General features: G+C 50.5%; 1 protein-coding gene across 4 annotated transcripts in view; it reads left to right on the top strand.

Annotated features, from left to right (window-relative positions):
- The first annotated feature begins 1,012 nt into the window (after positions 1-1,012).
- The window catches only part of FBLN1 (fibulin 1), a 73,422-nt gene continuing 62,168 nt past the window's right edge, over positions 1,013-12,266 (top strand). The window contains exon 1 of one of the 4 annotated variants that reach the window (XM_001378451.4): positions 1,013-1,459. In XM_001378451.4, coding sequence (XP_001378488.1) covers positions 1,393-1,459 — 67 coding nt within the window. In that variant the 5' untranslated portion in view covers positions 1,013-1,392. The remainder of the gene's footprint in view (positions 1,460-12,266) is intronic. The other 3 variants (XM_007502610.3, XM_056797621.1, XM_007502608.3) reach the window with 3 other exon arrangements.

Genomic DNA, 12,266 nt, shown 5'->3' with positions numbered 1-12,266 from the left:
CAGAGAGAAGAGAGAGGGAGAGAGAAGAGAGAAAGAGAGAGGGAGGGAGAGACAGAGAGAGAGAGGGTGAGGGAGAGACAGAGAGGGAGACAGAGACAGAGAGACACAGAGAGAGAGGGTGAGGGAGAGAAAGAGAGAGAGCAAGGGAGGAAGGGAGGGAGAGAGAGTCAGAGAGAGAATTTCAGAAAGAGAGACAGAGAAAGGGAGAGAGAGAAAGAGAGAGACAGACAGAGAGAGGGTGAGGAAGAGAAAGAGAGAGAGTGAGGGAGGAAGGGAGGGAGAGAGAGACAGAGATTGAGAGAGAATTTCAGAAAGAGGGAGAAAGAGAGAGACAGAGAGAGGCAGAGAGACTGAACAAAGCTTAGATAAGAGGAGGTCCCTGCCCTCCTAGTGCCCCCAGAGGGTGGCTGATAAGACTCAAAGACAGATAAGTAGAATCCAGAACAATGCTGGTGATAAGTGCCTTCCACAGGGGGCAAAGGGCTCCTAAAGGCCTCAGAGGGAAGGTCTTTTCTGCACTGGGGGAGGTAGTGGGAGTCTTCACACAGAAGGCTGGACCATTATCACTTCTTGTGATGGATGTGGCAAAGGGGAGTTGGGGTCCCTGAGAGACGTGGCTCAGAGATGGTTTCTTAGAGTCTGGCATCCTGAAAGAGCATTTGGGTTGTCTTTAGACTTAGGCCTGGTAGGAGCTTGAGAGGGGTTTTGGAGAAAATTCTCTCCACTTTTGGAAAGAAGGGAAAGGGGAAGAGAGGGAAGAGATCAGACACACAGAAAGAGACAAAAAGAAACAGATCCTCAGAGCTCACGAGAGTCGGAGAGACAGAGTGAGAAGAGGGAGAGATGAAAGAAGAAAGAAAGAAAAAAGAACCCCAATCGGAGACCAAAAGAGACTGAGAGAGACAAGCAGAAATCCAGCCCGGGAGAGGCCTGCTGCAATTACTCCAGTATCGGCCTGCTCGCGCCCCCCCTCCCCCCAACAACCCGCCCCCGCCCCGCCCCCCTCCGGTCCTGCCCTCCCCTTCCTCAGCTGCAGCTCCCCGGAGCCCAGGCTGGGCTCTGGCCAGAGTGCTTCCAGGCGGGATAATTGAAAGGCGCAGGACAAGTCTCTTCTGGACAGAGCTAAGCGGGCGGGCGCGCGGGCGGCCCGGGTCTGGTGAGCACCTCAAGTCCTTACACTCACACGAACCAGTGTCACACTCTTCATACACACACACATACACACTGTCATCCACTGGTCCCTCTGGCTGGTCCTCAGCGGCCCCCCACGTCCAGAAGGAAGGAGTGGGAGCTGCCCGGAGGAGGAGAAGGAGGAGAAGCCGTTGCTCTCCCCGGGCCGCTCTTTGTGCTCGAAGGGGGCTCACCCCCTTCTATCCCAGTGTCCCGGGCCCCATGGAGCCGGCCTGGAAGCCCCGGCCGCTGACGCTGCTGGCCCTCGTCATGCTACTGGCCGCCAGAGGTAAGGAGCAGGAAGGGGGGGCAGGGGGCCAGGTTAGGGGGGACATGGGCTTCGGGGAGAGGTCCCTGGCGCCCCCAGAGCGCAGTCGTTAGGAGGGGGATGGGGCAGGAGGCAGTGGTGGGAGACCTCACCTTTTCCTCTTACAGCCTCTCTGTGGGATCCCCTGGCACCCCTCTTCTCTCTGAGACTCTGAAGTTCGGGAATTTTTGGTCCTTCTCCATCCTTCTGTTCCTTGTCCCTTCCAGGCTCTGTCCTGTCGTGTTCTGGCTTCCTGTCTGCTCCTTTGGAATCCAGGGTCACTGACAGGGGCTATCTCCGTCCTCTCCCCCTGCACCCCAGGTGCCCAAGAGCTTTTTGGGCCTAGACTGCCTCCCTGGGGCACCCCCTCCCCCACTGCACACCATCCCTTCTCACTCTCCCTCCTGCCTCAGAGCTTTTTTTAGGGAAGGGATGTATTTCTCACCTGTGTGACTTCAGGCATATTGCTTCCCTGTCCCTGGTCTCGGTTTCCCTGTCTGTCAAAGGGACTAGGTGATTTAACCCCTCCCCAATCCTCCAAATACTATTCTTTCACCTCCTCACCAATGTATTTGACCCTAGGCCAATGTGGCAGAATGGGAAAGGGCTTGGGAGTGGAGAGCTCTGGGTTCCATTTGCTTTGGGTGTCTGTCTCTTGGCCAGGAGCAATACTGGGGGAGGGGGCCCTTCTCCCCTGGCTCCCCATCCCTTTTCTCTTATGTAAAACATGTTATGGAGGGCAGGAGAGAGGAAGCAGTGGCTGGGGTTGGGGGTATCCTGCCTGCAAAGTCCTCAGCTCTAATCTATATCTTTCTAGAGCTGTTATTAAAACAATTAAAGCCAGAACCATTCCTGTCGGCTGGGGAGATGGGGGGGGGGGGTTTAAGAGAAAGGAGGAGGGACTAAAAAGTCTGGGAGATAGAGCACATGTTTTCTTTCTCTCCCCATGGGCATCCTGCTAGAGTCCTTCTTTCTTATTGGGAGAGTCCAGGTCTTGGGGAGTAGGGAGGGGACTGCTTTGGACTCAGTCTGAGGTTCTGGCTTCTTCCCCTGATTCTGTGGCTGTTGGTCATGGATGGGATTTCATTTTCCAGAGTTGCATGTTTCTAATCTGTAAAATGGGGCAGCAGTACTTCTAGCACTTGGTGTGGGGAGAAGGCTTGTGAAAAGCTGAGGACTTCAGGAGAGTATTCTGGAAAAGCACTTGGAAATATCCATTACCTAGCCCAGTTTGGTGAGCTCACATCTCCCTTCCATTTACAACAGACCTCCTAGCTGTGCCTAGACTTGTGCACTCCCAGGGCTAGTTTTATCAAACTCCACAGTCAAGTCTGGGACCTGGAGATTGATTCTCTGACTGAGACCTGTTAACTGATTGTCCTCTACCTCAGAAAGAGGAAACGCAGATCCTACCTTGGATGCTTGGTACAGGGTTTCAATACCCACGGAGGCAAGGTTGGTGGAAAGAGAGAGGATGGGAGCCAGAGGGGGCATCAGCCCCACCTCTGTTATTGCCTTATTCTTAGGGACAAAGAATGGATCAGAGTAGGAAGGGCATACTGAGGCACCAGGGGCATCATCCCCATGTAAGGGGAATGGTCCTTGCCTCGATTATCAGAGGTCTTCACTGGGTCACAAGAATTCTCCTTCAGATAGGGGGGAGATTAGATGGCCATTGAGACTCTTCTCAACTCTGAAATTCAGTGGTTCTATCTGTTTGACCTTGTGTCTTCCCCTTCTGGGCCTCAGTTTCCTCATCCATAAAATGAGGGGATTGGACTAGGTGATCTTGAAAGTTCCTCTATCTGTCACCTATTTTTGAAAACTGAACTGTGGAAATTGGTCAGCTGAGATTGCCTTCCTAGCCTCCTGGCAGTGGATAGTGGCTTCCACCCTCTGGCATGGGTTGCTGGGCCTGGCTGCTGTAGAAATGGGTCATGGGAAAGGTTCTATACCCTTCCCCCATCTCAAGCTTTCTTCTTACCAGAGGTCTGACCTCCAAGCTGACTGGTAGCTCACCCCAAGGATAGGCTTCTTCCCCCCCCCCCCCAAGTCTTCCCTTTTATGGCCTTTGATGGAGGGATTTTTCTTTTGGTGGGGCTCTCAGACATATCAGGAAAACTTTTTAGGTAAGCCTGAAGGATAGATAGATGTTGAAGATCCCAAAGAGCTGAACTGTTAGGAATTGATTTTTGTCATGTATTTACCAAACCCTGACAAGGGCAAAGTCTCCCCTCCCCTCCCCCTGACCTCCAGGGCCTCATTGTGGTGCTCTGGAAGGTCTATCCAGGAGAGAACAGCTTCAAGCCCAGCTAAAGGCAGAGGCAGGCACCAGGGCAGTGCCTCATGGAGACCAAGTGGGATGCTTTAGGATCCTAGGAGAGTCCTAGTTCCAAACCCAAGTCCTGGATCAGTGACAAGAGGAATGATGGATCTCAGAGTCTAAAAGCATTAGGCTGGACAATGAGACAGGATGACCAGGGTCAACCTCTGTTCCAGTCAGTGTCTAGTAACCCTGGAGTAATACCTTAAGTCAAAGAAATTCAGGAAAATCCTGCCTAGGATATACTTTACTGGAGGGTTCTGGCCACATTGAGTTCCCTGGTGTCCTGTGAAGAGTCAACTGGGAGAGGACCATAATGATATTTTCTCATCCATACCCTGTGCTGCCTTTTAGGTATCGGAGCCCCTGGTTTTGAAACCCATTGCTCTTGCTCACCACATGTGGTCTTAGGCTGGTCATTGCCCTCCTTTGGGTCTCAGTGCCAGTTCTAGATAGATAGCAAACACTGTGCTTTAAGTAAGGGCCCACTTTGGGCACTGTGGCTACAAAAACCAAGAACGATTGTGGGACCCAGAGTCTAAATCCTGGCTCTGTCACTTTGAGACCATGACATGACCTTGGGCAAGTCATTTCCTCACTCTGGTCTCAGCTTCTTCCTCTCTAACACATGGGCCTCCTCTCTAACACATAAGCCCAGGCACCTTCTATGCTTCTTTCTTGTTCCAGAGGCAGGACCCTGGCCCTCAGCTCCCAGAAATATTCAAATGAGAGCTAGAGTTGCTGCTAAGTATATGCCTCCTGGATTCAGGTAGTTGGTATGGGGGAAGTACCAGGCAGAACACACCTCCTTGTGGGGAATTGAGCAAAAGCAGCACAGAACACTGTGAAACATAGCAATGCAGAAAAGCAGCCTCTGAGGTCTAGGTGTAGTCAGGAGGTGGGGAGGTTATTCTCAAAAGAAAAGATTCTAGAAGTCCTTCTGGAAGAGGTGGCCCTAGAGCTGTGTTGGCGAATCTATGGCAGGAGTGCTGGGCCCAGCCTAACTTGCTCCCCTCCCTGTCTTCACACATGCCTGAGGATATATCTCATTTCACTTGCTCCTCTACCCAGCCCAGTGGGAATGCTTTCTCCCTCCCTTGTCTGGGGCAAAGGAGGGGGGGTGCTCAAATTCAGTGTGAGGGTTACAGTTTGGGCACTTGGTCTCTAAAAAGTTCACCATCACTGCCCTAAAGGCTGGCACAGAATTGAAGAGATCAGGATAGTGGGGAGAGGAGAGAGCATCGACATCCTAGTTCCATGTGTAGGAAATAGTTTGAGCAAAGCTGTAGAAATCGTAGAGTGCCATGTGCTTTGGGGGAGCTAAGAGGTGTTCAGTCCAGTCATTACCTGAACAAGAATCCTCTAACATCCTGGAGAAATGCCCTGCCTGAGAAGAGTGTCCAGCCTTTACCTGAAGCCCTTGAGAGGGGGACTCGACATCTTGGGGGCAGCCCATTATGTTACACATCTCTGTAGATGAGGAAACTCTTCAGGCCCTTTCTTGGAAGGCAGCCAGGCTTGTGGGAAAAGCACTGGGTCACTCTGAAGCGAGTCATGAGTCCTGGGTTCAGATCATTCCTCTGATGCTCTGGACATCACTGCATCTTCCTAGAATGGCTCAATTCCTTTATGTCCAAGATGAAGGGGTGGGAACTTCTGAGGTTGTGCCCAGATCTAATTCAATGCTTCACACCCCTCACTCCATCCCTTTCTGTGTTGGGCTCAATTCTAGTGTCTCAGTTCTCAAGTATCTTAAAACCACGTGAGCCTTTTGACTCTTTTAAAGTCCCCACAAGCCAAACAATTTGCAGCATGGTTACAGGTCAGCACCCCCTCCCCCTTCTCCCTTCACATCTTTTTTCCTCATTGTCAGTGCCCCTCACTGAAATCATATACAGAATTTTAACAAAATAAATACCTTAGTGAGACCATCCTGGTGGGATGTTTTTTATTCAGTCCATTTGGGAATGTATTTGTTTGAAAAGCAGCAAAGAGAGAATAGCTTGGCCCAATTCAGGCTTGGGGTATTTGGAAAGTGGGTGGTCAAAGGCTGCCTGGGTCTCCGGGCTGCCACATTCCTTTTGGCCACAGTAGAAGAATTTATGGCTCAGAAAGCTTCGTAACATGATCTGGGCAAGGCAAAATGCATCCGGACTGAAAGAAAGCAGCTGGTGACCGATAGTATCACAGGGTGATTGGAGAGCTGGCAGGGACCCTGGAGACCATCTAGCCCAGGCTCCCCCAGACATGAAATGACTTGCTCCAATACCTATGTGACTCCTAGGTGTCAGGGCTGGGGGCAGAACCCGGTTCTCTGGACTCCAAAGCCAAGGCTCTCTGCGCTCACCTGGCCATGCTCTGCAAACACTCCACCACCACACACCTTGTGTTTTCAGAATCTTGGGGGTGTGGTGGGAATAGTTGGGGTTACCCATCAGGCAGCTATCCTCCAGTGAAGGGCTGCCAGAGCAGCCTTACAGAACCAGCAGAAATGAGCAGAAATCCTGGGGAGGCAGCATGGTGATTTCGAGGTTGGGGGCAGGGCAAGTTCTCCAGAACTGGGGGCTTCCTGCTCTTGATGCCTGCTCAGCTTAGTGAGGTGATTAGAGAAAACATGAACGGGAAGTAGGAGCGAGAACAAAGGCTAAACTTTACTGGGAACATGTGGCAGCTGTTAGCCCTTGAGGCACCATTGCTGGTGTGTCCCTCCCCCAATGCTTATTTAACACAGGTGGTTGCTTAGCTTGGTTAGTGTGGTTTGAAGTGGGGTCAGCACTAGTTCTGTGACCTTTGCCCCTGAGCGAGGATGGGAGGCTGGAGCTTGAAGGCCCCTTCTAGCTCCAAACTGGGGATCCCCAGCCTGACACCCGTCTGCATCATGAAATCCTTTTGAGGCACACTCTGAACAACTTCAGAAATGTGGTGGGTCCTGCATTCACCATCCAGGGTTGGCAATGAGGCGGCATGTTTGTATATTCCTTGGGCATCGGAGGCTTCAAATAGCTAGAATAGTAATGACAAACCTTTAGAGATCGAGTGCCCTGCCCTCCCAGAGATTGCATGCCATGCTTCCCTCCCAAGTGCCGGGAATAGCCTCTCTCACAGGGGAGGGGGAAAGGCTCCCATTGGGCTGCTGGATAGAAGGATGGGTGATGTGAAAAAATGTCCTCAGGAACGGTGGAGAGGGGGAAGGGAGCAGTTCTGCCTAAGTCCCTCTGCCTTTTTAGTAACAAACTGGGGCAGGGGAGGCATATGTGCCTACAGAGAGGGCTCTGCATGCCATTTTTGGCACCCCATGCCCAGGTTCACCATCACTGGCCTACAATCTACCTATGGATTCATTTGATCCCATGACTGTCTCCCATAAAAAATTACTTCAAGTACTAAGTGCCAAATGTTAGAGTCAAGAAAGAGCTGTCTGGTGGACAAAGGGCTGGGGTAGAGGGCAATGGAAAATGTGTGGTACCCATTGCCTACAATTGGTGATATGTGGTACTTGATGGCCATCCTGCCACTGGGGCTGGTAAAGGCTTTTGGGCTCACATGGCTCAAAGCCCAATAATAGTTGTTGGTTTAGAGACACCAAGTTTAGAGAAGATGGCAGGCCCACTGTCTGACAGATAAAAGCAACAGTACAGAATGTGTGAGAAATACTCAAGAGGTGCCCAGCCATTTGCTTTCTCCTTTTAAAAAACCATTGAGAAGCAATGTGGAGCACTTAGCATCAAAGTCTGGAGGGCAACTAAAATACCATCTTGGCTTAGTTCTTGTATGGGCTTGGGGACCACAGTGGGTGTGGTGTGGGGAACAGAGCATCAAATCTAGGGGAAGAGATGGTATTAAATCCCAACTTTCTTCTTTAGTACCTTGGAGACTTAACCCTCATTGCCTACCTTTAGTACCTTGGAGATCTGGGGCAAATTCTTCCCTCACTTTGGGCTTCAATTTCCTCATCTGTCAAAAGAACCTCAGAGGTTCTTTCCAGTTGGGACAGTCTGTGTATGTCAGAGAGCTGTTTTATGTAGTAAAGCAGCAGAAACCTGGACACTGGGTAAATAACTCAGAAAATCTCAAGGTCCCTTCCAGCTTTGAAAACCTGTTCACAAAGGAACTAAGAGCTCCAGATGTCTGACTAAGGCAATTTCCCTAGTCAGGCTGATCAAGACCATCAAGGGGAATAGGGGATATGTGGGTGCCAGTATTTTATAACCAATGAATAGACCAGCTAATTATTGATCACCCACTATGTGCCAAGCATCATTGCCTTGTAGAGATGGGGGCTGAATTATTGCCACTACTACATTCTAGTTAACCCGGATGACTCTGTGCTCCCTGTACATACTTTGTGCTCTTCTATCTTTCCACCTTGGCTCCTGAACCTAGAATACTCTCCTTCTCCTTCACTTGTTGAATTCTTGCCCATTTTTAAAAGCCTAATTCAAATGGCAACCCTTCCAGGCACTGCCTTGACTCAATGGTTGGCCTACCCAAGATACCTCCTTGAGTACTTTGTTCAACCTTCATGAATTTCTCCAATATTGTGTGTTTTAACCATCTGTGTTGGTATCCTTCAAGGTCCTGGTCCTCACCAGTGTCAGAGGTACCTCAGGCACATAGGAAATGGCAGCTGAATTGAGCTTTTTATCCTGCTCCCTACTTCCCCAGAGAATGAAAATCTTCTGAAATCCTAGCATCTGGCTGGAGGGATCCACAATCCTCCAGCTCGCTGAGAACAGGACAATATTTTCTGTTCCTTAATAAGCAGCTTCCCAAGAAGAAAGGCAGCATGGAGGAGTAGGAAGTCATTCATTCAGCACCAATGTGTGGCAGACTGCTGGGCTCTGGACACAAAGACAAAAGTGAAGCCAGCTCCTGCCCTCAAAGAGTTCACATTCTTCACTCTGTGGGTCCTCAGTCCAGGGCATCAGGGATGATTAATACTGAACACCAGCTTGCTGCTGGACTGATTCTACTTTGTGGTTCCCTTGGCCTTCATTTTCAGAAGTGTTTGAGCCCCATAGCCTCATTGAGCAAATAGCTGCCAGAACATTCCAACCTTTGAGCCTGTGAGGTAGAGGGATCATTAATCCCATTCTAAAGATGAGGAAACAGGCCTAGAAAAATGTGTGACCAGGATTCCCTAGCCAGGTAGGCCTTGAGATCTTCTTGCCCTTGAGGACAGCATAGTGGTCACAGAGGCAGCCTCGGAGCTTGGAAGACCCTAGTCTGCCTTCCTAGAGTCAGCAGTCTGGTGACATGCTCCAAACATCATGGAAACAACTCATGAGGCTGAGTGGAGTCTGCCTGCACACAGCCCCAACTTTTGGGACTCTGGGCTCTTAGGATCCCTTGGATTTGCCCCTGACCCCAGGCAAATGACCACTTCTCTTGGGGTTTCTACATCATAGATCAAGGGCTGAAAGGCACCTCTGGGGTCATCTATTCCAACCTCTTCCTTCTTTTTAGAGAGGGAGACTGAAGCTCATAGAAGAGGTTAGCTCAAGGCCATCAAGGGGGTGTCAAGAAACAGGAATTGAAAACTAGACCCTCTGACTCCAGAGCCCATATTCATGCCACTGAGCTGAAAGGAAGAAAATGGATTAGGTGGTCTATGGGGCCCCTTTGAGGATTCTCTGCTATCAGTGGCTAAGGCCAAGGAATGGAAGGAGAGCTTGCTTTGGGGCCTAGTCCAAGGGAAGAGTTTGTGTCACTGTCCAAGTGCCAAAGGGGATCTCCTCCTTCTTGGCTGCTCCAGAAGGAGGAGGGCTTTTGATCCAGCTCTGGGGGTGCTGCAGGGTGGGTGGGGGCACATCTGACAAGGAAAAGGCTTAGATGTCATTCCAAGTGGTTTTGTTTGGATTAGAACAAGCATGAAGCCAGCAGAGGGTCTGCTGAGATGGGTTGGCTGCCAGAGGGGAGAGAGAATCTTCTTATGCTTGTGTTTCAGGAGATTCCCACCCTCTGTTTGTCTGAACTCTCAGACTGAGGTTGGAGCATAGCTGCTCCTCTGTCCTCCGGCTGATGTGAGGCAGCTTTCTTCATGGGCTGCTCTGGCCTTAGCTGTCTTGGACCTCAAGCCAAGGAACATAGACTTTAGATCTGGGGGCTTGAAGACTTTCTGAGACCCTGGAGGGGAGGGGAGGCTATGGGTTTGGAGCAGGAAGTCACTTTGGCCAATTCTCTCCTATTGGCAAATAGGGAAACTGAGGACCAAAGCCAAGGCCACCCAGCTAGTGAGTGACATAGTGCCACTCAAGCCTGTGACACTTGGGGGGATCCATTCCCTTCCACTGACATCTAGACAGGAGTCTTTTCTCCCTTTGTGGTTTATTTGGATCTAAAGGTGTGTCTTTCAAGGATTTTTTGGCTGGGGTCCTTGTTCAAGACCCCCCTCCCCCACCCCTTGTATCCCTCATGATGGTGTGGTCAGCTTGGTGTCATGGTGGAGAGAATGCTGGGCTTGGGTCTGGGAGAGATGGGTTCAAGAGCTGCCTCACTTATAAATGAGAGCTAGTAGCCCCTATCTCACAGGGCTATGGTGAGGCTCAAATGAAGTGTGTGTGTGTATATGTATGCATGCACATATACATGTCTGTGTCTCTGCCAGCCTTAAAGCACTCTCTTGAGGTGAGCCATTCTTGATTGGGGATCAGGAGACCTGGGGACCGAGGCTCAGTTTGACTGCATCAAAGCCCTGTGTGGCCCTGAACAAGACTTGGGTGTCCTTTGTAGCCTGGGAAAGTTGGTCTAGACAGTCTCTGAGGCCTCTTTTGCTCTGGCCTTCCAGGAGCTAGTGCTTCCACATGCCATTCTTATCCTCTTCTGAGCTGAGGAAGAAGCCTCTTTCCTTAAGTCTGCCCTCCCATCAGTTCTGTGGCATTTCCTCGGTGTCTTTAGCAGCCCTTCCCTGGCTGGCCTGCCCACTGAATCACCTGGCACTGTGTGAGGGGAGGCGTCTAGAGAAGGCAACGGCATCAGAGAATGGGACGCCCTGGCTTCCTGTTGTTTCTTTTCTTGTCACATGTTGGGTCCCCTCCCTAGCTCTGCTGGAAGCCATGAATTCTCAAAGAACATGGAGCCCTTTATAAAGGAGCTCGCTCCCTTGGCTGGGATGTAGCCTCCTCCCCTGGCAGGCAGCTGGCCTTCTTATCCCCACCTGTGCTGCTTCCCAAGGCCCAAACTGGCCTCCTCCTCCTCCTTCTCCCTCCAGATTCACCCCTGCAATCTGTCCATCTGTCCTCAGCTGTAAGCATGCTAGAGAAAACTTCTCCAAGATGTGCCAGTCAGCTTTGGAGGCTGCCTTGCCCTGATCCTAAACTTGCTCTGACTCACTCCTCATGACTCCTTGAACACTTCTCCGACTTCTCTTCCTCCATTTTTTCTCTGTTCCCCCCTTTCTCCTGAGATGCCTGACCCACTCTCCCCTTTTTGAAATCTTACCCATTACCCATTCAAGAAGGTCAGGACTTTTTCCATCTGGATCACTCCCCTAGTCACTGAAGCGACCCTCAGGAGACTCTTCCTTGGAGAGGAGACTTTGGATTATCCTGTTTCTCCCACCCACTTTTTACGGGGCCTTGGAGCGTCCTGATTCTCTTGTTGGGCTGGGTGGCTTCTTGAGTCTGTCCTGGGTCATACCTGAGATTCAGCTTCATCTTTGGTCCTTGGTCCCCAGTCCATAGGAGATGCTTAATCAGTGCTCAGTGACTGATTATAGCCCAAGAGCCTTCCAAGTTCCAAATTTGATGGCTCTTTGCCTGAATCTCTCCTGGGATTTATCAATGAATGCAGTCACATGATCACTGGCTCAAGGGTCCTGAGGCCCCCCCTTTTTTTGATATTCCCTGACCCTTACTGTGTATTGGTTCCAAGGCCAAAAGTGCATAAGGGCTAGGCAATGGGAGTTAAGGAACTTGTCCAGGACCACATAGAAGTGTCTGAGGTCAGATCCAAACCCAAGACCTCTCATCTGTAGGCCTGTCTTTCAATCCTCTGAGCCACTCAGCACCCCTCATTTCACTCAGGAGGAATCTAGGCCCAGAAAGAAGTGACTTGCCCTGACCCCCAGTGTAGAATCCTTCGCTAAGTGCTTTGTACATTGGATGAAATAAATGAAAGCAATTTTCCCTCTAAACTCAATCAACTAACCACTGAATTGTTCCTAAATAAATACCTACTGTGTGCTAGGCATCTTGACCCAAAGGTAATGAACAAATCTCTGCTCTCCAGGAGCTTCTACCTTAATGAGAAGGAAGCCCATGTATATGGAAATAGGGACCAAGACAACTAGGATGACGGAGATGCTCACACCAAGGCTGAGACTAGGGTCAGGAAGATTCACATTCAAGTCCCACCTTGGGCACGTTCTTGCTAGGTGATTTTGAGTGAGTCTCTGAACCTTTGCCTCAGTTTCCTCAAGTGTTAAATGAGGATAACAAAAGCACCTACCTCCCAGGGTTGTTGTGA

This window comes from Monodelphis domestica, chromosome 5 (genome assembly GCF_027887165.1).
Source record: "Monodelphis domestica isolate mMonDom1 chromosome 5, mMonDom1.pri, whole genome shotgun sequence".
Taxonomy (NCBI): Eukaryota; Metazoa; Chordata; class Mammalia; order Didelphimorphia; family Didelphidae; genus Monodelphis; species Monodelphis domestica.
This window is presented reverse-complemented; position numbering and strand designations above follow the sequence as displayed.